This window comes from Homarus americanus, unplaced genomic scaffold (genome assembly GCF_018991925.1).
Source record: "Homarus americanus isolate GMGI-L3 unplaced genomic scaffold, GMGI_Hamer_2.0 scaffold18703, whole genome shotgun sequence".
NCBI lineage: Eukaryota > Metazoa > Arthropoda > Malacostraca > Decapoda > Nephropidae > Homarus > Homarus americanus.
Genome location: NW_024749779.1, coordinates 9,632,109 through 9,657,375, shown reverse-complemented (window position 1 = coordinate 9,657,375; position 25,267 = coordinate 9,632,109). Strand labels below are relative to the sequence as shown.

General features: G+C 40.9%; 1 protein-coding gene across 1 annotated transcript in view; it reads left to right on the top strand.

Annotated features, from left to right (window-relative positions):
- Nucleotides 1–25,267, top strand: part of LOC121853901 (glutamate receptor-like) — a 59,798-nt gene that overhangs the window by 12,548 nt on the left and 21,983 nt on the right. Inside the window, exons 2-3 of the mRNA XM_042348294.1 lie at nt 845–932; nt 24,302–24,405. Of these exons, the coding sequence (XP_042204228.1) occupies nt 891–932; nt 24,302–24,405 (146 nt within the window). The 5' untranslated portion in view covers nt 845–890. The remainder of the gene's footprint in view (nt 1–844; nt 933–24,301; nt 24,406–25,267) is intronic.

The window sequence follows — 25,267 nt, the reverse complement described above, 5'->3', positions numbered from 1 at the left end:
CATTTGCGACATCCTTTTCAATTCATGTAATATATGATCTGAAACATCGGAGGATTCACATCGTTCGAAAACATGTCTAATGATACTTTTTGGGGACTGTACGTCGTAAAATACATGTATATGAATAGGGAAAAATGCCGCTTAAGCCTTAAAAAGCAAGTGAGGTTATTGTCGAAAACGGATATTTTTTTTTAGTTGTCTAAATTAATTTGCACATGTTAAATTTTGATCTGTTTCGTGTAAGGCATCGTTTACTCACATAAAATAGCAAAATTATACCTAAAGTAGGTTAAGTTGGGTTAGGTTACGTTTGTATTAAAATTTTATAAAGATGTATTTACGGCCTACATGATCCTTTATTACCAGTTAGAAGTCTCCCACCCCCCCAAAAAACATTTATATATATATATATATATATATATATATATATATATATATATATATATATATATATATATATATATATATATATATATATATATATATATATATATATATATATATATATATATAGTTATCGCTAATCGAGAATTATCAATATTTGTTTATACAATTCCCGATTATACTCATAAGAGCATAAGAACATAAGAATAGACTTATGTTCTTATGAGAATAATCGGGAATTGTATAAACAAATAGGGATAATTCACGATTAGCGATAACTCGTATGTATTTATCCTTTTTGGAAACTTCTGGCTGGAAATACATAGGAGTTATCGCTAATCGGGAATTATCCCTATTTGTTTACATAATTCCCGGTATCGTCTTAATTTTTCCTAATGAACTCTTGTCATCTTCACCTCTAACGAAACCATTAATGCTCTAACTTCTCTACACTGGTTAGATTGTTTGTGGCCGCTAGCAGAAGGCGAGTTGGAAGTGTTACTACCATGGCTGCTGAGAAGCCCTTCGTCAAGATAGCTGCTGGCGAGGTAAGTGTGACGAGTGTGTATATTATTAACCCAACATACGTAATATGTATAAAAAAACTTACTTGTTGCAGTGCAGTAATACTTAATAACATAATTAGGTAGATGTGGTATTTAATTATCGTTATTAATTCTTGTGAGTGAAGTAAATACAGTATGTGCTAGGTTTCAATTTATGTTCAAATGAATAATTTAATTCTGTAAGACTGACATGCGCTCTTATTTACCTTTATGTATGTCTTACGTGCATTTTGTGTATCAAGGAAGTAACATAGTCTTTGATGGTAGATGTTAAAGAGAAATTAAATAAAAAATAAGCTAAACAAGAACAGCCTCTATAAGCTATAAAGACCTGTTAAAAGGGTCACTGAGTTCGGTTTGAGAGTGAAAGCTTAGTTGAGAAGTTTGGCCACAACCAGCCAGTATAAGGGTCAGAAGCGTGTACAGTATGACGACTTGCTATTAACTAAAATTTATCTTTTAATAATGGTGTGTAATGGTGTACACTAATTTTATCGGAAAGGCAATATGATCATGGAAGTGTATTGACTTAATAGCCAACATCGAAGGTCGAAAATATTAAAAGGTCTCCTAAGTATTAATAAGACGATAATAGCTACAGTATAACATGTCCCAAGTAATATCAAGCGTAATTAACACAATAAGGGATATATATATATATATATATATATATATATATATATATATATATATATATATATATATATATATATATATATATATATATATATATTTTGTTGGGGATTTAGAATATTGTTAAAGTCTACCCAGATCCCAACAGGCAACAACAACAAAAAAACAAAGACAATCGGACTATAAAAGGGTAGACAAAGGATGAGAGTTTTTGTTGTGTATAATAAAGTACCATAAATTCCTTAACAAAACATTCAGCTATCTATAATTGACCCTTAACCATACTTAACCTAAACATTAACAGTATATACATATTAATACAACATACGATAATTTGAAGCAAGTGGACGTGGGGGAGGCAATACAAGATTACAAATACTTAAGTGCGGAGCTGAGATGGCTGACGAGCAAGGCTGAGTATTGTAGAAGACGGTCGGTAGTCGCTGTGCCGCAGGTTTAGAGGATAGGTGATCCTGTGGTCACTTCCCAGAGTGTAGTGCTGGGCTTTAATGAGCTCATCCTTACTAATGGTCTTATTGTACAGATCTTCTGTGGGTAGGAAGATATTGGAGGTGGTTTTAGATGAAGAGGGCCCATTTCGCACACTCTGTGACCGGGTGACAGCACAAGATGGGAAAAGGTGAGGAATAGTTTCTTCAAGGTCAGTGGTGGAGTTGACAGGTAAGGGAGAGTCGACTGTCTTTATGTTGGGAACCACTAGATCTCCTACCAAGTCATTACCCAATAATAAATGAATGCCGCTCACAGGCATTGGATCTTTCCTAATGGCTACCTGCACTTCCCCAGTAATCAAGGGACATTGGAGGTGCACTTTAGCTAAAGGATAGGAAGAATGGGATGAGAGATCTGAAATTAGAACACTCTCATTAGTAAATGCTGTAGATATATCAGGAATGACGTTAAACAGGAGGATAGATTGTGCTGCGCCCGTATCACGTAGTATACGAATAGGGAAAGAACGAGACCCCTCTATGATTGAAATTTTTCCCTCATAGGTGAATGAAGAGAAGAGATCCTGATGGGGCCTTTCCACATTGGTGGTTGCTATTGTTTTGAATTTGGGATCCAGGGAACTACTTTAAGAAGTTCGACACTTTGGGTGTTTACAAGACTGGATCGTATGACCTGGTTTTTTACAGTAAGAACAATAAAACTTGGTTGCATCAGGGGGGGTAGGTGTGGGACCTTTCGACCTACCACTCACGCCCCCAAGGTTATCATCAGAGGAGGACCTAACATGCCGGAAAGTACCACGTTCCCTACTGCCCAGTGACTCCACCAGCAAGGCGTACGCATCAGCCAGCTCAGCCGCACGCCCTAAATTAACCTCTCCACACTCCTCCACATGCTTCAAGATGCGAAATGGTATCTTGCTCTTCCACTCCTCCAGGACTACCAAGTTTAACAAATCCTGAAATGTGGAGGTCTCTGTAGCCTCTAACCACTTCTTGAAAAACCTAAGCTTTTCTTGAGCAAACTCAACAAAGGTGTGTGAAAATGTTTTGGTTAGTTTACGAAACTTCTGCCGGTATCCATCTGGCGTGATAGCATATGAGGTGAGGATATTCTTTTTTACGTTATCATAGTCATCAGTCTGGTCTAAACAGTTATAAACTCTACGAGCCTTACCACATAATATAGGAACTAACGCCGACACCCACTGGTCCTTAGGCCACTCATTCTCCCCGGCTATTTTCTCAAAAGTCCTAAATGACCCGTCCATATCGGATTCATCAAACCCGGGAACAAGGGAAGAAGCATTAGCAGGGTTAAAAGCAGCTAGTTTCTCTTTTAATGCCACTTCTTTTGATTTAAACTCCGATGTTAAGGTGACTTCTTTCTCTTTCACCTGTAGTTCTTTCAGTCTAACCTCCTGCTCCAACTTGGCCTGTTCCAACCTTCCCTCATGCTCCAACTTTTGCTCCAACTTGGCCTGTTCCAACATTCCCTCATGCTCCAACTTGGCCTGTTCCAACTTGGCCTGTTCCAACTCATGCTCCAACTTGGCCTGTTCCAACTTGTCCTCATGCTCCAACTTGGCCTGTTCCAACTTGGCCTGTTCCAACTTTTCCTCACGCTCCAACTTGGCCTGTTCCGACCTTTCCTCATGCTCCAACCTGGCCTGTTCCAACTTTTCCTCCTGCTCCAACTTGGCCTGTTCCAACTCGAGTTCTTTAATTTTGATTTGGAACTCGAACCTAGCTCGTTCTAGTTCTAAGGCGTCTACTCTGTGTTTTTTCTTGAGGGCTAGCCAGACCTGAAGCAACTTCTGAGTGAGGAGGGGTGGTGGATAGTGGTTGAAGTTTCTTGGACATGGGCGTTAATCTGTCAACAGCGGATTCTTTTAAAACTTCTTGTTGAACCAACATTTCAATTACCTGATTTTTTAACATTTCCTTAGTCAGTTGCTGTGAATATGGGATATTGTAATAGTTGGCTATTTCTTTCCATTCTTTCTTCAGGATATTAACACGTAATTTAGCTACGGAAGGATTTTCAATAAAATCCTGGAGATCAAAATCTGAGGTGGCCATTGTTAAGAAAAACTAGATAAATTAACTAATGGCCAAAAAAGATAAGATAAGTGGATTACCCTAGAAAATATCACGGCAGTGGATAACCAGGAAGTCCCGGAAACTACCCAAGTTATACCTAGGGAAATTACACTTATGAATATTGTTCTTCTGATAAGATCCTTAAATAAGGATAAGAGACTTGGAAGAGGAAGGGCGTATTACGGCATTAATATAAAGATCAGGATTAACAACCCTCAGATACTTGAAACAGGAAGGGCGTATTACGGCATTAATATAAAGATCCGGATAAACAACCCTTGAGTTACTTTATTATTGACCCCGAATGAGATAATGAGAAGAACAATAATTGAGGCTTTATAATTATGGGGCCCTGGTAGAGCCGGGCGTCCCAAGATATCACTTCACAATAAACTAGTGACTATGGAACAGCCTACTCTGGAGCGAGGGTACGGCATTAAACAGATCCGGATTCTTCCCTACACTCGATAAGACTTACTACACGATTGCCACGTGTAATAACAGGTAAGCCTTATGACACTTGTAACCTAATATCCTACGTCTGTCACTCTTACTGTACGATAATACCAATATATGCACACACATATGAAGGGAACTTTAAACCACCGTAAAGCAATTGTGAAAAGAACTGACTGGGAGGAATAATTAACAAGGAGTAACAAGGGGGGGAAGAAATATGGCACTTAATGTTGGGTCCTGTCACGGTCGCCATTTGTTACGAGTTGGGGATGTAGAATACAGTTAAAAGTCTACCCAGATCCCAACAGGCAACAACAATAAAAAAACAAAGACAATCGGACTATAAAAGGGTAGACAAAGGATGAGAGTTTTTGTTGTGTATAATACAGTACCATAAATTCCTTAACAAAATATTCAGCTTTCTATAATTTACCCTTAACCATACTTAACCTAAACATTAACAGTATATACATATTTATACAACATACTATAATTTGAAGCATGGTGGAGGTGGGGAGGCAATATAAGATTACAAATACTTAAGTGCGGAGCTGAAATGGCTGACGAGTAAGACTGAGTATTGTAGAAGACGGTAGGTAGTCACTGTGCCGTAGGTTTCCAGGATAGGTGATCCTGTGGTCACTTCCCAGAGTGAACTGAACTTTCCTCGATCTGGATCTGATGAGGAAGACTTGGAATAGGTGACGCAACAACCAGGATATGGAGAAGGGAAACCCCGGAGTGGTAACTAAGACTAGTCATACTCGGGTTTCGTCCCTAGATGGCGTTGCTCGTGGTGCTGGGTAGGTAGATCAGGACAATAGATGGCGTGGTTCGTAGTGCTGGGTAGGTAGATCATGACAATTGATGGCGTGGTTCGTAACAATATATATATATATATATATATATATATATATATATATATATATATATATATATATATATATATATATATATATATATATATATATGCACTGTTAAACAAATGTTAATCAAGAACTCCCCCAACAACACAATTGGTTGCATTTATAAAGTTCCTTGCAAGGAATGTAATATGTTTTACTTAGGCCAGACAGGTAAAGATCTTGCAACTAGAATTAAACAACACAAATACAGTGTTAGGACAGGCCAGGAATCCAATGCTCTGTTTGTTCATTTGAGGGATAACAAGCATTGCATTGACTGGGATAATGCCTCCTCAATATTACCTTGTAATTCAATTGATAGTAGGAACATCATAGAATCTAGTCTTATTAAACATACCGAAGCATTCAACATGAATTTGAGTAATGGCCTGTACAAACTGGACAATTTTGTAATTAAGAAGATTTGTAACCAGGTGAGAAAGTTGGGTCACCTTACCCTCTGACCTGACCACCAACCGTTGTGTGCTATTTAAAGATTAGTAGGGTCATTACCTAATACCTGACCATTGTGGACCTGGTCTCACCCTCCTCTGTATATATACACCTTGGTTTGTATTTCTCTTTAGTCTGTACTCACCCCTGAAGATGTGAATTACACGAAAGCGCTTGGGAACTTCGTGTTTTCTTCTTTCCTTGTGGTTATCAGCATATATATATATATATATATATATATATATATATATATATATATATATATATATATATATATATATATATATATATCAATTACTTGTTATCGATTAATTTTCAAAGAATCTTTAGTTAATTAAATATAATATCATCAATATCTTAGGTGCAAACTTGCATTTGGTTGCCGTGGTAGAGTACAGTCATCATTACCCTCACTTTTTTTGTTTATGGGGAATAGCCCACCCGGGCACAGGTCATCGATCCACAACGGGGCGTGGGGGCGAAAGAAAATAAGAGGAAAAAGAAATTAAAAATAAAAGAGAAAAGTCTATATTAATCTACATTATGAAGATGCCAGAAAACCAGATTTTTGAAGTGAGACAGATTGTCAAAGGATTAAAAGAAAGAAGGCAGAGCTTTAAATAGTTTGGCTGTGTGAGGAAAGAAGGATGTACTATAACGGGTTACTCTAGTCATTAGTGTGACCGACATCCACACAGAAAAGGTGGGCACCGGGGACAAGAGAGTGAAGCAACATTGCGGCGAAGAGAAAGGGAAGAGAGATTATCAACTTAAGGAGAACAGTTAATATGAAGAAATACCTTTGAAGAGCCACCCAAGATATGAGAGCAGTACTCCAAGTTAGGACGAATGAATCCCTTATAAACTTGAAGCAACTGCTCAGCAGTGAAGTACCTACTGCATCTGTACAGCATTCCCAGCTTTCGGGAGGCCGTTTTTACAATGTTGTGGATGTGTGGCTTCCATAACATTTTAGAGGAAATGGTGAAGCCTAGCAGATCTATTTTAGAATTTTGCAGAATTATTACATCCTGAAATGTGATTAGTGGGAGATCTTCTATTTTTGGAAGGTGTAATTGGTAAATACTGTCTTTTATTACTATTGAATTTACCAATGTTTCTACCTCCCCATTCGGAGCTGCTGCACAGGGGCCGCATACTCAAAACCATTTACGGGACTGTATCTCTTTGTTTACCCCGTAACTGGACTTACAGTCTCCGATCTGTATACTCAAAGCAAATATTTGGCAGCGGACTCAGTAAGTGAGCCCCTAATCTAGCCCGTAACTTACAGCACCTAAGGAGGTGCTGTAACACGATCAACCCGTATATAGAAGTCGCTATTTCCCGATTGCATAAGAAAATTTTTTAATAAATATTGTAATAATGCTTGTTAGACTTGTTTTATCATAGAATAATGAAGAAAATGTTTTGTAAATCAACATACTAAAATACAATATTACAGTTTGACTTTTAGTTCATTTTTTTACGATAAGAAGAGGCATGAGTGTTTCTATTTGTGGGGGAATGGAAGAGACGCAGCTTTTGTCTTCTTACAACTTTTCAAATAATTTGTGCCAAAATAGAAGATTTTTATTGTCCACATTTATGGTACATTTTTTTTTTTGGCTGAGTAAACTTGCAGATAGATCTTATTAATGTGGTATAGCTGTAAATATCCTTCAGTAATGAAAGCCAATTATGAGGTCAAGTGAACATTTTTTCATATAACAAGTTATTCTGCCAAGTATCCAATAAGTACCCATGACTCAGAGTTAAATAATACCTAACCCAATCTAAGCTCATCAAACTTAATAAAAAATGGGGGTAAAAATAAATTATTATAAAAAGAATTTTGTTCATAGGTTTTTTATCAGATACATTAAATAGTGATTTTTTTTCTGCTGCAAAATTAGTGAAATGTATCTTACCCTAACAAAACCTAGCCTTACCTAATCTTACCTTACTTTATCTAACCTAACCTAATGTTACCCTACCTAACTTAACCTAACCTAACCTAACCGAAGTGAGCCGCAACGCACATAAAAAACAATTAAGTTCTCCAGAATTTTTTTATTTTTTTCTAAATACATTTGTAGAGATAACAAACTTTTTATAATCATTTCTCCAACATATCTATAAATCTCTTGATGATATATAAATGTAACTTAGGACGTCACTATTGTGCCTTTTAACCTTTATGCATTTTAAATTTAGGTTAGGTTAGGTAAGGCGTGTTAAGGTTAGGTTAGGTTTGGTTAGGTTAGGTAAGGTTATGTAAAGGTTAGGTTAGGTGGTTAATATATATGACTAATCCTAGGAGCGCAGTAATTTGTTTTCCCAGCGGTAATGTGGCCGTGGCAGTTTCATTTTTAGCATGACGCGTGAAGGTTATTGCCTGTCTTATATGGACGTAATTTGCGAATTTGGGGATAAAGACAACGAGACCCTTCAATTGTTAAAAGACCACGACACTGTTCCCTTAAATAGAGACTGTCCACACTGCGGGAATCCCTGTGCTTTCAGACTGGAAATAATTTTTTTATCATTACCTCAATGCTTGACGTTTCCCGCCATCCCAATAAATCACACCGCCGCCCTGGCTGCATAAACGCTGATGCCGCCATATCAATTAACGTACAGAAAATGCCTAAAAATACACCGATTATAGTAAGTTCTTTCTGTTTAATATACCGGGGGGTCCGGGGGGCAGAGCCCCCCCGGTAAGGAAGTTAGGTAAGGTTAGGTAGGTTTGTTTGGTTAAGTTGGTTAGATTTGTTTATCATACAAACAAATGTTACGTTACATTAATTTTAGTAATATCCATTTTTTAACACATTTGTTTAAACTACAACAGTGTCCACTAAAAAAATTAACAGTGAAAATCCGGTGTTTATATATTCCCTTTCGCTCAATTTCGCCAGCGGGTTAGTCCTGAAAAATTACCGGCTCAGTAAAGATTAGGTCAGGTTAGTTAAGATTAGGTTAGGTAAAGTTAGGTAAGGTAAAGATTGGGTTAAGTAAAGTTAGGTTAGGAAAAAATTAGGTTTAGTAAAGTTAGGTTAGGAAAAAATTAGGTTTAGTAAAGTTAGGTTAGGTTAGGTAAAGTTAGGTTAGGTTAGGTAAAGATTAGGTTAAGTAAAGTTAGGTTATGGTGGTTACAAGTGTTCCCTGAAGAATGCAGTGACGGGTAGGGAAACACCTTGTAACACTGAAATCCGTTTATTATGGATGAGAGAAATACAAGTGGTGACTCGCTTGTGCCATGCACGGCTCACACAGTCAGACTGAGGCTGCCTTGCCATATGGCAGCCTCGGGGCAATGTTGCCACATAACGTGCAGTGATGCCACGTGATGGTATATATAAATGTTACTCGGCACAGTAGCTTATATACAGGGTTGCTACTCGGCACAGTAGCTTATATACAGGGTTGCTACTCGGCACAGTAGCTTATATACAGGGTTGCTACTCGGCACAGTAGCTTATATACAGGGTTGCTACTCGGCACAGTAGCTTATATACAGGGTTGCTACTCGGCACAGTAGCTTATATACAGGGTTGCTACTCGGCACAGTAGCTTATATACAGGGTTGCTACTCGGCACAGTAGCTTATATACAGGGTTGCTATTCGGCACAGTAGCTTATATACAGGGTTGCTACTCGGCACAGTAGCTTATATACAGGGTTGCTACTCGGCACAGTAGCTTATATACAGGGTTGCTACTCGGCACAGTAGCTTATATACAGGGTTGCTACTCGGCACAGTAGCTTATATACAGGGTTGCTACTCGGCACAGTAGCATAGATACATAACCTACATCTCCCTCCCCCCCTCACGCTCATAGTCTTTGTCTTGAGCGGACTTCTTAGTCCTAAGTCGCTCCGAGCGTCGAGGTGCACTGTGGGGCGGATCCTCGTGAGGTGTAGGTGACTCGTCCTCGGTCAGGGGGCCAGCAGCAGGGGGTGGGACTGGCCGGAGGAAGCGGCGGTTCCTCCACCAGACACGGCCGCTCGGCATCCTGACCTTGTAGTCCCGCGACCGGCCGACGCCCATCACTATGCCCACCTTGTCCCAACGTGTCGTCGTCGGGTCCTGGACGCGGACAAGGGCACCAATCTCCAGTGGCTGAAGAGGGCGGGCACGGTCGTCATACCGAGCCTTGGCGTCCTGGGCACGTGAAGCGGCGCGGCGGTAGCAGCTCTCGGCTCTGGTCTGCCGGTCCTTCGCAAAGGCCTTGGCGTCTGCAGGAACGCAAGAGCAGACAGGGTGACCATACAGGATCTGGACAGGGGAGCATCCTGTGTGGGTGGGAGTGGACGCGGGTTCTGGGCAGCTCTGTGTGGCAGCGCCAGGCGCGTCGCTCGTCGACTCACGCACCCTGCTGGCAGTGTAACGAGCAGCTGGGATCTGCTCAGGAAAGTCTCTGGGCACCACGCCTAACTCCTTGCAGTGCTCCCACGACAACAAGGGTGTAGCGAGAGTAGGCCGCACGTCGACCCATCCGTGACACGACCTGTCGCCGTAAGTGATCTCCCCTTGAAAGGAGACCACAGTGTCCGGCATCTGGGAACCGTCGGCATCGTAGTACTGCAGCTGCGGCTGTGGTCCCAGGTCGTGTTTGGTGAGGCCCAGTTTCTGGAGGTGCTTCAACCCAATCACCGTAGTATCAGCGCCGGTGTCCGGTATCACATCGATGTGACCTGACAAATCACCTTGTGTGACGGCCACGCGGATAGTAGGGGAAGGGGTAGAACTGGGGCGTGTGGTCGATTCCACCCTCCTGATGTGACTCCGCTGCTGCTTGGGGCTGCGTGGGCCATCTGGAGGGGGCTGCGTGCGAACCACCCCGAGGGAAGTGCGCTGCTTTCCTCCTCGTCTCGGGCTTTTGGGCTTGGGTTGGCGGCAGCACTTGTCGTAGTGTCCATAGCGACCACAGGCCTGACACTTGCGGCCTCGTGCAGGGCACCTGTCTGTGTTAGACCAGTGGCCCTTACGGTCACATCCACGACACAGTGCGTCGGCGGCCGGGCAAGTCTTGGGGCCATGCTGCTTTCCACAGCTGCCACAGGAAGCACTAGGCGGAGGCGTGGAAGAACGTGTGGCAGCCTTCGCGTTGTTGGCCGCCTTCTTACCCTTCTTGTATTGTGAGATAGCTCTCACAGCAGGTGGGGCCCGTAAGGCAGAGGTGGCGGACTTGGTGGCCTCGTATGACCGACATTCAGTCACTACCACCTGGAGTGTGGAGGAAGCGTCCAGGGGGCGAAGTCGCTGCACCAACTCTTCCTGCCTGATACCTGTCAAGATCCCGTGCTTGATCCAGGCTTCCTCACATTCCCGGCTGTGCGCCTTGCAGACGTCGATCTCCTCTGACAAACTCTTCAAGCGTACAAAAAAGTCGTCACAGGATTCGTTCTCCGCCTGCTTGCAGCTGGTGAAGGCGCGGCGACGCAAAGCCTCGTTATTCCTACCCTTAACATGCTCCTGTAAAAGGTCGAGCACACCCGTCACTGAAGAGGTAGAATCGGGAGGCACTTGCAACGTGTGCTCCTAAACTCTCTGGGTTTCCAGCGACAAACACATCCGCAGTTGGATGAGCTGTTTGTTTGGAGGCATGCTGTCAAGGTCCACCATCGTGGAGTAATCTGTCCAACGCCGCCTCCACTCACGAAAAAGCTGAAACGTGACGTCTGGTGAGAGGGCGGATGGGGGTTGAACAGATGCCTTGGGAGCTGTTTGTTTGGAGGCAACAGTACCTGGAGGAAGCTGGTGTGGTGAGGGAGGGAGGATATTGGCGCCTTGAAGCGCGCTACCCGCGAGTGAGGGAGGGTGGGTTAGCGCCAGGGTCGCCAATAGTGCCTCAAAACGCGACTTTTCCTCCTCTCTTCGTGTCTCCTCCCTCTGAAGTTCCATCTCTCTACGTCTCTCGTCCCGGTCGTCCATCCACCTCAGAATTGTGGCAATGTCCGTCACTGGAGGTGGAGGATGAGAGTCTGCGCCCGGTGGAGGAGAAGGTGGTGGGGAGTCGTGTCTCCCATCTTGACGTTGTCCCTTCTTACCGCCCATCTTTGTGTGTGCGTGGAGTGCACTGTTTAGTATGTAAAGTGGCGCCTCAACAGCTCGAACCACATATATATGACATAAACAGCGCAGAAATAACGCAAAGTCCACTGTTCTATCAGTGAGTGAGTGCGTGCGTGCGTGTGTGTGTGTGTGTGTGTGTGTGTGTGTGTGTGTCTGAGAGAGCACTTCGTGGTGGCCTTAATGCCGGTAGGTAGAGACGCAGGAGAGTGAGACAGTCAGTGTCTCCCGGGATGTCACACGAGAAGGGTGTACGCCTGCGTGCTCCGTGGGTACCACAAAAAAAACAGGTCAATGCTCAACTCTCACCTCTAGACACACTAATACACTGACACTAACACTGCCACCGTCACTAAAACGCACTGTGACGGCCCAACACTGCATATCGCGGCGAAACACAGCGCAACACAACACAACACACTATGAGTCCACGCATCACCGGCAGACGTAACTGTCTCGATAGGGTGTGTCATAGGAGGGAAGATCAGCTAAAACTAATGGCCCATCACTTTTTTGGTAGATTTTAGTGTACATAAACAGAAAATAATTTCAGTTTCAATATTTTGCAACCTTTTGCTAGGTAAATTTTAGCGTGAAATTTATCGAAAATCTAACGTACAGCTGCATTAGTGCATTACAATTAAATAGTGAACATTGGCTTGACTTCATTCTTAACAACCCAACTAACAATATTTTTTTCTGTTTCCAGATTCTGATGCATTTATAAGTTGATAATATTTATGGCATGCTTGTGTCAGACGAGGAACCAAAAATCCAGCCATCTCAGTCACTATCTTGGGTCTGGGGAGAGAGCTCCTGAAGTCGGAGGCTGCTCAAGTATTGAGAGATGCTGAGATATGGTGTTTTAATCAGGCAAACAGTGAAAAAGAACCAAAGAAGAACTTACACAAACAAAGACATTGCCAGTGATATGACCAACGCTAAGTCTTGGCACAGTACACTCTGGCTAACGCCAGTTCAAGCCTCCAGTCATAACAAGTCAGAAGAAGATTAGTGAGAGATCATAGCCAGTTGGGGAAAAAGGCAAGAGATATCTCTCTTGGGAGAGGAAAACTTGCAGTTAAGGACAGCTTTGCCAAGCAACTGGACCAGTTATTTGATATAATTACTTGCAAGTGCCCAATTGTTCTCTGTCCTGAGTTTGGATGCGATCGTGACTGTAAATCCGAGGCCCACATCTCCTGTATTTGCAAGCTTGAACTGAAGATTCCTGTGATCGAACTGGCATTTATCAAAGCACAGAGAGAGAAGACTGGCAGTATAGGGGCTCTCATGATTTCTAGCCAAGATATTCCGGAGTCCAAGAGACAGGAGGCTGCCACAGAGACAGAAGAGGAGAAGAGTTGCCGAGGAAAAGAGACTTGAGAAGGCCCAGGGTGAGGTAAAAGGCCGATGATTGGAGTCAAGCTGATTCAGAGTTTAATGATTTCCCATGGCTGGATCCGGAGGTTGACCAGAGAATATGACTTTATCCCTAACCCAGAAAAATAATGATCCCAAACCTTCCAGGCATACTGACTCGAAATAGAAAGATATCCCGGCATAGCTCTTGGCCAGCATGCGACACCACACTGGTCTCAGAGAAACTGCAGAGATAGCAACAGCTGCCTGGATTGACGGTGGCTTGATAACACCTGGATATGTTCACCGCAGATATAGATCATAACAAAGTAAGGAGAGCTCAGGAGAAACTTGTCAGTAACCTAGAAGAGGAGTTTGGTAAGGGGATAAGAGAAAATGGAATCAATTGTTTGTTCTTTGATGGGAGAAGGGATGACACTATAGTGTTCATGAAAGTTGGAGATTCTGACAAGTTGTTCCCTGCCATGGTGAAGGAGGAACACTACTCCTGCTGCAGTGAACCAGGAGGGAAGTATTTGTAGCATTTCACTCCCAGCATATACTGTGGAAATTCAGCTGAGATAGTGGCAGATAACATTGTGAACTGGCTCAGAGAGAGGAACGTAGACCAGACCCTGCAGGCCATTGGAGGGGACAGCACCAACACGAACACAGGGTAGCAAGGGGGGGTCATACAGTGGATAGAGCGGAAGATTGGGAGGGAGCTGGTCTGGATTGTTTGTGACCTCCACACCAACGAGTTGCCATTCAGACATTTGATCCAGGAGCTGGATGGCAAGACTCTTTCAAACAACAGATGGTCTGGTCCTCTTGGCAAGATGCTGGACTCTGCCACTGAGTTAGAAATAAATCCGAGCTTTGAAAAAATCACAGTTGGCCCTCCACTCGTTGAGCTTGCACATACTGTCATTGACGACCTGAGTACTGACCAGTACTATGGTTATTGATTAGTGCTATCAAAAACTGGGGTCATGCTCTGATAGACTTGCTTACTCTGCAGATAGGTCCAGTCTCATGGCTCTAGGTGGCTCACAACGGCTCAGGTTCTGCAGAATTTGGGAAGGTCGCCCATCATAAACTTGAAAGGCAACCAGCTTCACAACCTGAGAGACTTATTGTCCAATTCATCGTGAGTGTCTACTTGCCAAATTGGTTCAACACCAAGGTCAAGTCATCGTTCTCCGAAGGTCCGAGGCATGTTCTCTTCCAGCTTGAGCTCCTGAGGAGTCAGCCAAGGAAGGTTATTCAGATTGTGGAGCAGACTGTGAGGAGATCTTCCTGGTATGCTCATCCCGAGGCAGTTTTGCAGACAATGCTCTGCTGTAAGGATGAGGAGGAGAGAAGAGTGGCAGTCAAAAAGATCTTGGATATGAGACTTATGAGAGGATCTGGGCATGACGAATCAGTTGGTGACGATTCCTTCAGGGTCAGGAAGACTCCTGAAGTCAATCGAGGTGCCAAGACCCTCACTGATCTCATAGATCTGGACAACATCCAGGCTGGCAGTGAGCCCCCTCTTACCTGCAGCCTCACCAATGTTCAAGTCAGAACTTTCCTGGACAACCCCATGCATGTCCCTGCCTGGCCCTCGCACACCCAGAGTATAGAGCGTTGTGTACAGCAAGTGAGCGAGGCCAGCAGTCACATGTACAGCCAGGAGAGGAGGGAAGGCTACATCCGAGCTCAGGTGGTCAGCAAGGAGGTGATGAGTAGAAACAGAAGCAAGAAAGACATGTTCTCTATGGTGTGCAGCAACACCGGGTCGTAGTAGTAAAATCGGTTTTTGTATTTGATGATTTTGTTTTCTAAAGGAATATTAAATTTAATAAATGTGTCAAGATCATTCGTTTCACTATTCTGGATCATTTTCATCCTAATAAATTAACCTGATACATTTACTTTACTTTAAATAAGCTATTTAGTGGTGTTGGTAAAAGGGTGGGAGTACTGAATTTTCATAAGATTTCAAGTTAAAATTTACCTAGCAAAAATGAAAACTTTTCAAATCTGAAGATATCACATGATTCTGCACATAGAACTACATCATTAATACCATGGGCCGATTTTTCAAACTCAAACAAAAAAAATTCGCCTCCGTATGACACACCCTAATTCCATAGGTGTTGTTCAGGGTCTCCTGTAGGTCAATGCTCAGTGTGAGCGACAAGGGTGTGAGGTCGCTTCACATACTGAAGTTCAGTAATGGAAGCGGCCGACACCTTTGTTCCCAGAGCTTGTTTACACACTTGTAAGTCCACAGATCCCAATCACTGCGCCATGGTGGTTACAAGTGTTCCCTGAAGAATGCAGTGATGGGTAGGGAAACACCGTGTAACACTGAAGTCCGTTTATTATGGATGAGAGAAATACAAGTGGTGACTCGCTTGTGCCATGCAAGGCTCACACAGTCAGACTGAGGCTGCCTTGCCATATGGCAGCCTCGGGGCAATGTTGCCACATAACGTGCAGTGTTGCCAAGTGATGATATATATAAATGCTACTCGGCACAGTAGCTTATATACAGGGTTGCTACTCGGCACAGTAGCTTATATATACAGGGTTGCTACTCGGCACAGTAGCTTATATACATAACCTACAGGTTAGGAAAAAATTAGGTTTAGTAAAGTTAGGTTAGGTTAGGTAAAGATTAGGTGAGGCTAAAGTTAGGTTAGGTTAGGTAAAGATTAGGTTAAGTAAAGTTAGGTTAGGAAAAAATTAGGTTTAGTAAAGTTAGGTTAGGTTAGGTAAAGATTAGGTGAAGTAAAGTTAGGTTAGGTTAGGTAAAGATTAGGTTAAGTAAAGTTAAGTTAGGTTTGGTAAATATTAGGTTAAGTAAAGTTAGGTTAGGTAAGGTTACATTAGGGTAAGGCACATTTCACTAATTTTGCGGCCAAAAAAAGCATGATTACTGAATGTATTAAACCAAAAACCTCTGAAAAAATACTTTTTGCAAGAAAAGTGTGATATTTCGGTTATGCAATTTTACCTCTCTCTCTCTCTCTCTCTCTCTCTCTCTCTCTCTCTCTCTCTCTATATATATATATATATATATATATATATATATATATATATATATATATATATTATATATATATATATATATATATTTATATATATATATATATATATATATATATATATATATATATATACATATATATATATATATGGTTTATCTTATCCACGTTTCCATTGTGGATCAACATGAAATATATAAAAAGGCTTATTTTGGTCAGTGGTTAACAATTACCCTCAAGTATTACTCAAACATAAATCCATCTTCACTAATGAAGCTTGAAGTACGTCTAGCAACTATCACGTGTGTCGAACTTAGACGACTTCTCCTTCTCTTGTGATTGGTTGATGATTTTCTTAACTAAACGACAATTGGCGAACTAGCTCCTGCACTGCCATCTACCTTCGGACAAGAGAACTGAATTTACTGGGTAAACACTAGAGTTACAGACGATTTATGGGACTGCAATTAAATTTTGAATAAATGAAATTTAAGAGACTCTAAGGAGTCTGTAAGTTACGGTATTGTATCTCAGCTAATGTGCATAACTATGAGGTGTTTTGAGCATGCTGCCCCAGGTCAGCATTGATAGATGAAATGATATTAGCTCTAGAAACAGATCTAGTTTCAGAATTAGGGGGGACAGAAAAATGTGAAGAAGAGTGAAGAGTAGTCATCAACATAAGAATGGATATCCGTAGTTTGAAGTAAATCATTGGTAAAAAGAAGGAAGAGAGTAGGTGAAAGAACAGAACCCTCTGGGACACCACTATTGGAAGAGAAGGAGCGAGAGATCGATCCCTCGACAACAACTGCCATGGATCGGCTCTTAAGGAAGCTATAAATTAGAGAACAAAGTGGGGGATAGAAACTATAAGAGGGAAGCTTAGAAAGCAAAGACTTGTGCCGTACACTGTCAAATGCTTTGGAGATGTCGAGGGCCACTACCAAAGTTTCTCCATAATCCCTAAGAGAGAATGACCAAAGATGGGTACAGTAGGAGAGCAAATTACCAGTAGATCTCGCCTGGCGAAAGCCATACCGGTGATCCGACAAAAGAGAAAGGCGTTCAAGGTGATGGAGAAAATGAGAGTTTAAGATAGTTCCGAAAATCTTAGTGAGGGATGAAGTTAGGGCAATGGGGCGATAGTTAGAGGGATTGGAATGGTCACCCTTCTTCGGGATGGGCTGAACTGAGGCATGCTTTCAAGAAGAAGGAATTGTTTGGGTTTTGAGACAAAGGCGAAAGAGGCGAGCTAGCATAGGGGCCAGAATTTCAGCACTCTTCCTCGGAATACAAGGGGTTATTCCGTCCGGTCTATGAGCCTTACTCGCATCCAACCTGGATAACACACCAGCAACCATACGAATGGAGATTATAGGAAAGTGCATAGGTTCAGTAGGAAGAGCAGGAGTAGGTGGAGTACCCCATTAGAGTCTGAATCGTCTAAGGTGGAGTAAGAGTAGAATAAGGTGCTAAAAAGATTGTCTTTATCAGGGGGAGAATTGTGTATAGAGTATAAGGTCGGAAGAGAGGAGGAAAAGAGGGAGTGCAGAAGTTATCAGAGATGTTTTTGGTTATGGACCAGTAGGATTTACTAGAAGAGAGTTATTCGGATTAACGGTCTTTCTGTTTATAAAATTCCGCTTGGTTCTATGAAGAATAACTTTACAACGATTCCTGGAAATGACGAAAGAGGAGTGAGTAATAGTAGAAGGAGATAGTTTCATAAATTGATACGCCCTATCTCTCTTCCAACATGCAAGAGAACAGGAGCGATCAAACAATGATTGTAAAGTGAACGTTTTGGTAGAAAATAGGATAAATGCACTCATACCACCGAGTATAACCCCGTCAATTCTGTCAGGACATACCGAGGCGTCCTGAGCGGAAAAACAACATTCATCCCAGGGAAAATTGACGAAGAATTCTCGCAAGGATTGCCAGTTTGCCCCCCGTTAGTGCCATAGTTGGCGTTTAGAGGGGCGTGGGCAGGTGGTCGTGCCCAGTTTGATTTAATAGAAATAAGATTGTAACTAGAAGACCCTAAGGGGCAGAAATTGAGTATGAATTGTGTGAGGGGTTAGAAGTAAAACAAAGATCAAGATTATTAGCAAATTGATTGTGTCAATCAGAAACACGTGTAGGGTGCTTAATTATTTGTTCCAGATTATTAAGTAAGGAAAAAGAGAGTGCCTCAACTCCTCCTGGGCCATCCCTTGCAGAGCCAAGCCACTCTCTGTGATGTACATTGAAATACCCTAGGTAGAGGATCTCGGTTTTGGGGTGTGTGGATAGTAACGACTCATGGAAAGAAGTGAGATAGTTAAAGAGTTCCAGATAGTTGGTAGAGTTGGGAGAACAGTATAGGAAACAAAGAAAAATAGTCATAATTGGTAGAGATGTTTTGAGCCAGATGACATCATAAAAAGAAGATTCAAGATCCGTGAGCCGAGCTATAGGTGTAAGTGTGTTGCAGTAGGCGCATACACCTCGCTTGGAACGGAAAGAGGTATAAAGACTGTAGTTTTAGACTTGAAAAGGTTTGGGTGAAGCTGCTTTGGTCAGTTGAAGTTCAGATAGTAGTAAGCGATCGGGGGAAAATGTTAATAGATGGTGCTCTATTGAAGAAAAATTGGATCTCAGGCCGCAAATGTTGGAAAAATGAAGTGTGAAAAAGCCGATCGCCCAGCACCGCTGTGACGTCAGTTGAGGTTCCAGTAATTTGAAGATGATCAGGTCGGCCCTGGGGTCCACAACCTTCTCCGCCAGTGGGACCAATCCGAGAAGGCCCTGCTTAAATATTATTGTTAGCTTATTTCATAGGAGAATAAAAGAACAGCTAGAATAAAACAGATCAAGAGTAAGAAAAGTTATATATGTTGTATGGTCAAAAGAAAGAGACAATTGAGAGCCTGCAATTGTGTGTAAATGAGGCAGAAAATCAGATCAGCAACCTGGGACTTGGTCACAATTTTTGTGATACCATATGGCAGCAGGGTCTACCATTAGACAACACATTTTCTACAAGTGATAAATGTTATAAAATAAATATAACTATCATTTGAAGAAAATGTAATGAATCTTAACGATAGCAACAATATAAGCATGTTGCTGGATGTGTCATGTGGTTGGAGGGAATGAAGAAATACCCGGTTTACATTAACTCTTTGAACAGGATGACATTGCATTTAAAAGCGTTAAGTCATTGTATTAAAGGTGTTAATTTATCACACACAGGGTGTTAAAGTATCGTACTGAACGAGATGAGAAATCAGATTCAAAGGGTTAAGTCTTTGAACTCATGGGGTGGTTTAATCATCAAGGGATGATTTATCTCAAGGGATTATGTCATCGGCAGAAGGGACCTTTATGCTAGGGATGGGGGTGCATCTGTCTAGGGATGGGGGTGGCAACCCGAGCTGGTTCTCTCCAGAGGGCAGTTCAAAAGATGTTGAAGCCTTTAAACTGCTAAGAAAACATATGAGCACCGGGGTGGAGGAGACTACAGTGGGAGCGGGTAAACAAAGTGAAAGGTTACAGGGAAATAGTGCTAGGAATTATGGCAAAGCTAAATTAGGTAGGGAGTTAAAACCTAGACGAGACAAAGAGAGGACTCAGAAAACGACAAACTTAAATGTCTACTACGCAAACAGTAGAAGTATGAGAAACATAATAGATGAAATCAGGGCTTTAGCATGTACCCAAAAAATCGATATAATAGCATTCACCGAAACATGGATAAACCTAGACTCGCATGAGCTACCTGTCGAATACCAAATTGCAGGTTACAAATTATTCCATACTGATAGGCAGATTAGGAAAGGAGGCAGAGTAGCAATCTATGTCAGGGATAATCTGAAGTGTAAAATAAATAAGGTAATAAAAACAGAATGGAATACAGAAACAATTTGGATAGAACTAATCGATGGTAGGGAAAAATTAATCACAGGAGTGATATATAGACCTCCTAATCTTGATACAGTTAATGAGCCACTTATTTGGGATGAAATGCGCAGGGCTTCCATACATAGCAAAGTCTGTATAGTAGGCGACTTTAACTTGGGCCAAATAGATTGGATTGACCTTACTGGTAACTCAGAATCAGAGGATTTTCTTGAAATAATCCAGGACTGTTTCCTAAGCCAACATATAACCGAACCCACCCAGGATAATAATATACTCGATTTAGTTATGTCAAACAGAGAAAACCTCATTAGTAATGTCGAGGTAGGGAACGAACTTGCTAAAAGCGATCACAAAGAAAGTAGATTCCAATTAGAATTTCAGGGCAGCCGCAAGGAAAATTCCACTAAAGTCCCAAATTTCAGAAGGGCAAACTTTGATAGTTTGAAGAGGCAGCTGAGAGAAGGTGTATCACACTTGGGGGTGAACAAGATGCCCTCACATGAGGTGACCTCTCACAATGTACCCACATAGGGCGACTTCACTTTACCGGGAGACCTGATAACGAGATCTGAGGTTGCCGAGTTACACAACAATTTAAATAATGAGTTACTTAATGCACAAAGGCAGAGCATACCATACAGAAAAATCAGATAAATCAACAATGACCCTAAATGGATAAATAATTATTTAAAGAATATAATTGGACAAAGCAAGGCTATAGGTAGGAGAATAAATCATTGTAAAGTCGACATCCGAGATTATTATAAGGTATTGGCCGGTAGGGTTAAGACCGAGATAGGAAAAGCCGAGAGGAATAATGAGCTGAAGATAACAAGGGAGGCGAAGTCAAACCCCAAGGGATTTTATCAAATGTACCAAACTAAAACACGAGAAATTATTGGACCAACACTGTCGGATACCGGCGAGCTAACTGATAACGACGGAGAAATGGGCAATAATCTGAATAAATATTTTACAACAGTTTTCACCACCGAAAATTTAAACATGATACCCGAAGCACCGACTTTATACAGAGATAGCAAAGAAAATAAATTAAGCGAGATAGTATTGACTAGTAACGATGTTTGTAAGCAACTAGACAAACTAAAGCCTAATAAGTCACCAGTTCCCTTGAGTTATTTGCCAGAGTATTAAAGGAATGTAAGGAAGAGCTTACTATACCCTTAGCCCTGGAAGCAATCATTTCAATCTCTATTCTAAATCACCTGGAGAAGCAAAAGTTAATCAATGATTCCCAATATGGCTTCACAAGCGGACGAGGGGCACAATTATGATGTGGTATATCTCGACTGTAGCAAAGCCTTCGACAGAGTCCCCCGCAAAAGACTAATAAGAGAAGTGGAGGCTCATGGCAATAAAGGAGATATTCTAAAATGGATTAGGGCGTGGTTACAGGACAGGAAACAGCGAGTGAGCATTAACGGCACTAAATCCCATTGGAGCAACGTCACTAGTGGAGTTCCCCAAGGCTCAGTACTCGAACCATTATTATTTATTATATACATAAACGACATAGATATCAGCGTAGACAGCAACGTAAGTAAATTTGCTGATGACACTAATATAGGGCGTGTAATTAAATCTGACGATGACTCCGCAATACTACAGGACGATCTAAAAAAAAAAATTCAAATGTTTAAAAAAATGGCAGATGAGATTCAATGTGGATAAATGTAAAGTACTCAGTATGGGAGATGTAAACAGGGAAAACAGATACCAGATGAACAACGATGTTATTGAGAAATTCGACTGCGAGAAAGATTTAGGAGTAATGAAAAGTAGGAATCTTAAGCCAAGTAAACAGTGTGTATTTGCTCGAAACAAGGCTAACAAAGTACTTGGGTTCATACAAAGGAGTGTTAGCTATAAGACTAGCGAGGTCATCTTAAAACTATATCTTGCGCTTGTGAGACCTCACTTGGATTACGCAGTTCAATTCTGGTCATCGTATTACAGAATGGATATCTCGGGCATTAGGAACCTTGAGTACAGAGACAGGTCAAAGCTTCTAAATTTGCACTGCCTCGAGAGAGGTAGAGTGAGGGGCGATATGATCGAGGTGTATAAATGGAAGTCAGGACTGAACAAACGAGACATTACAAAGGTACTCAACTATCCAACCAGGAGCGAACTCTTAACAATGGTTTTAAATTAGACAAATTTAGATATAGGTGCGAAATAGGAAAACATTGGTTTGGAAATAGAGTAGTGGATGAGTGGAACAAGTTACCAAATTTCATCATTAATTCGAATACGCTGGATAGCTTCAAACATAGGTTGGATGGATATATTAGCAATAGGGGTTGGGTGTAAATGGGACTGCCCAGTATGGGCCAATAGGCCCGCTGCAGTTTCCTCCATTCTTATGTTCTTATGTTATTATGTATTCAGGTGTTTAATTCATCGCACTGAAGGGGTAAAATCACATTATTCAAAGAGTTAAATCATCATACTCAAGGGTTTAAGAAAAGGTGAAATCGAAATTTAGATCATCTTGATTATGAGAAATGAAGTGGTTGTGTAGCAGCCGCCAGAGAAGCAGGTTAAGCTATGTTAGGTTTTATTTGGTTAGTTTCTGTCAGGTTAGGTTATGTTAGGTTAGGTTAGGTTAGGTTACATAAGAACATCAGAATGGAGTAAACTGCAGCGTGCCTATTGGCCCATACTGGGCAGTCCCTTTAGGTTAGGTTAAGTTACTGGTCTGATGTCCTAATTGTTAAAAAATAAACGTTTGAATTAACGAAATTTTTCACGATTAGAATATTTATAAAATGCAGTAAACACGTTTTAGTTAAAGAGCATATCGAAAATGTAATGCTTGTGAAAAATTTTATCTAAATAATCGTTCACTTTTTTTAACGAATGAGTAAACAAGAAAAACATTCAAAATTGAATAATATGCCAAAGTAACAAAAAGAAAACAAATATTCAAGCTACTAATTGATTAAAATTTACTGTCTAATGAAGAATAACCGCTCAAGGTCACGACGAGTTAGATGGTTTTGTGAAGCGAGGAAATTACAGAGATTATTCAGTGTAATGCTAAATTGTAATGAAGATTTAATAACCCCACTGGGATAATTTAGCGGGATTCCGAAAACAGTAAAAAGGGATATAAATTAACTTTATTTATTACAATATTCCTGCAAGTTGGCGAAGTGAAAAACATGACAGAGAAATACAAATTCTTATTGTTTTCCCATTTAAATGTTATAAAAAAATACAATGAAACATTTGTTTAAGGTTTTAATGATGTTATGGCAAATAAAATTGTAGTGTAAAGTCTGTGTAACAATTGCTGAGGGGAAAATTTAAGTATCTGAATTTAGAAATAAATATTTATAACACAGACTTTGAACGGGTGCGTGTTGTCTTGTAAGCCGTTTAATCTTCAACCTGAAATTAACACATCTGCTCCTCAAGCTTTATTAATTCATTGTTTATCTATTTCGCCTCTTAACTTTGATGTTGCAACACATCATTCGTCACTTTACAAAGAATTTACCATTTTCTAAAGAAAGGATTAAATTAAGTTTTCGACCATGTTATAAATTTAAATAATTCGACAGGCCAGAGGCTACAAAAAAAAAAAAAACGTTGTCGGGAGGCAAATTCATGAGCCTTCTTCTCTTCCTCATAAACAATTTCTTCAAAGGTGAAATACTGTGCAGATCTTCAGCAAATGTTATTTTTTCGCAATCCTTTTTCAATAAGCTGAGGACAAATTCATACAGTAGTAAACTTGTATTTATAAATTACTCGAAAAAAAGTTATCACGACCTAACTTGGCGTTAGGTAATATGAGTTTGAACACAAGGGTGATTTGGGCGAAGAGTAAGTTAACTCATATTTAACCATAGAACAAAAGTGACACAGTTGAACGTTTAGTAAAGTACCTTCCTCCTTCCCTCAGTGGATTCCCTACTCCAAGATCATCATGAAGGAAGACGGAGAAATCAAGATTGAAGGACCAATGGGCCACTTGCTTGAAATCTTTACCAAGTTGCTTGATTTTGAGTATGTATATAATCAAATGTTGTTTGTTTAGGGTTTATTTTTCTTAAGATCTTCATACGATGGTTTATACAATGTTTGTTTACATTTCCGTCCAGGTCTCTGCGTCTGTATTTCTTGTCTGTGTTTACTCAAATCTTATGAACACACAAAAGTCATCTAGTTTGCAATTAGACTTTTATGAAAATTATTGTGTTATTTAACTAGGTATTATAAATATATATATATATATATATATATATATATATATATATATATATATATATATATATATATATATATATATATATATATATATATATATATATATATATATATATCATGTACATCCATAGAATGAAAACGTGGACAAGATAAATCTTAATAAAACCACACAAGAAAAGGGTAACACTGGAGCACCTTAGCTTCGTCTTTATGCAAGGCATCTTCAGAAACAACTGAATTTACAGCTAGCTACCTAAAAGGCAAGTGACAGGGTGAAGAGGGTTCATTGGAAGGGTAAAGGGCGGATGGAAGGGATTTGTAGGAGTAGAAAAAGGTGCCATGGCTCGACACAGCTTGCATGATGGCGGTAGGGTTGTTCCAAGATTGTCAGCAGTAGTACCACCCTGCCCGGCAGCGGAAGAGGGGGGCCGGGAGTAGGGTTTTCTTTTTCTTTTTCTTGACCGACATCGCCACGGGCACAGTCCGGGCCAAAAAACCGGCAGGGATCGCACCCCACCACACCGTCACCTTGAAAACGAAAGGTAGGTTAGTGGTAGTGTTGCTTGGAAGAAGGTGAAGGTAAAGTCTTTGAACTTTTATGTCAAAGATAGACAGAGCGAGTTAGAGAGGAAGAGTTTTGAGTCTTTGATCTTGTAATGTC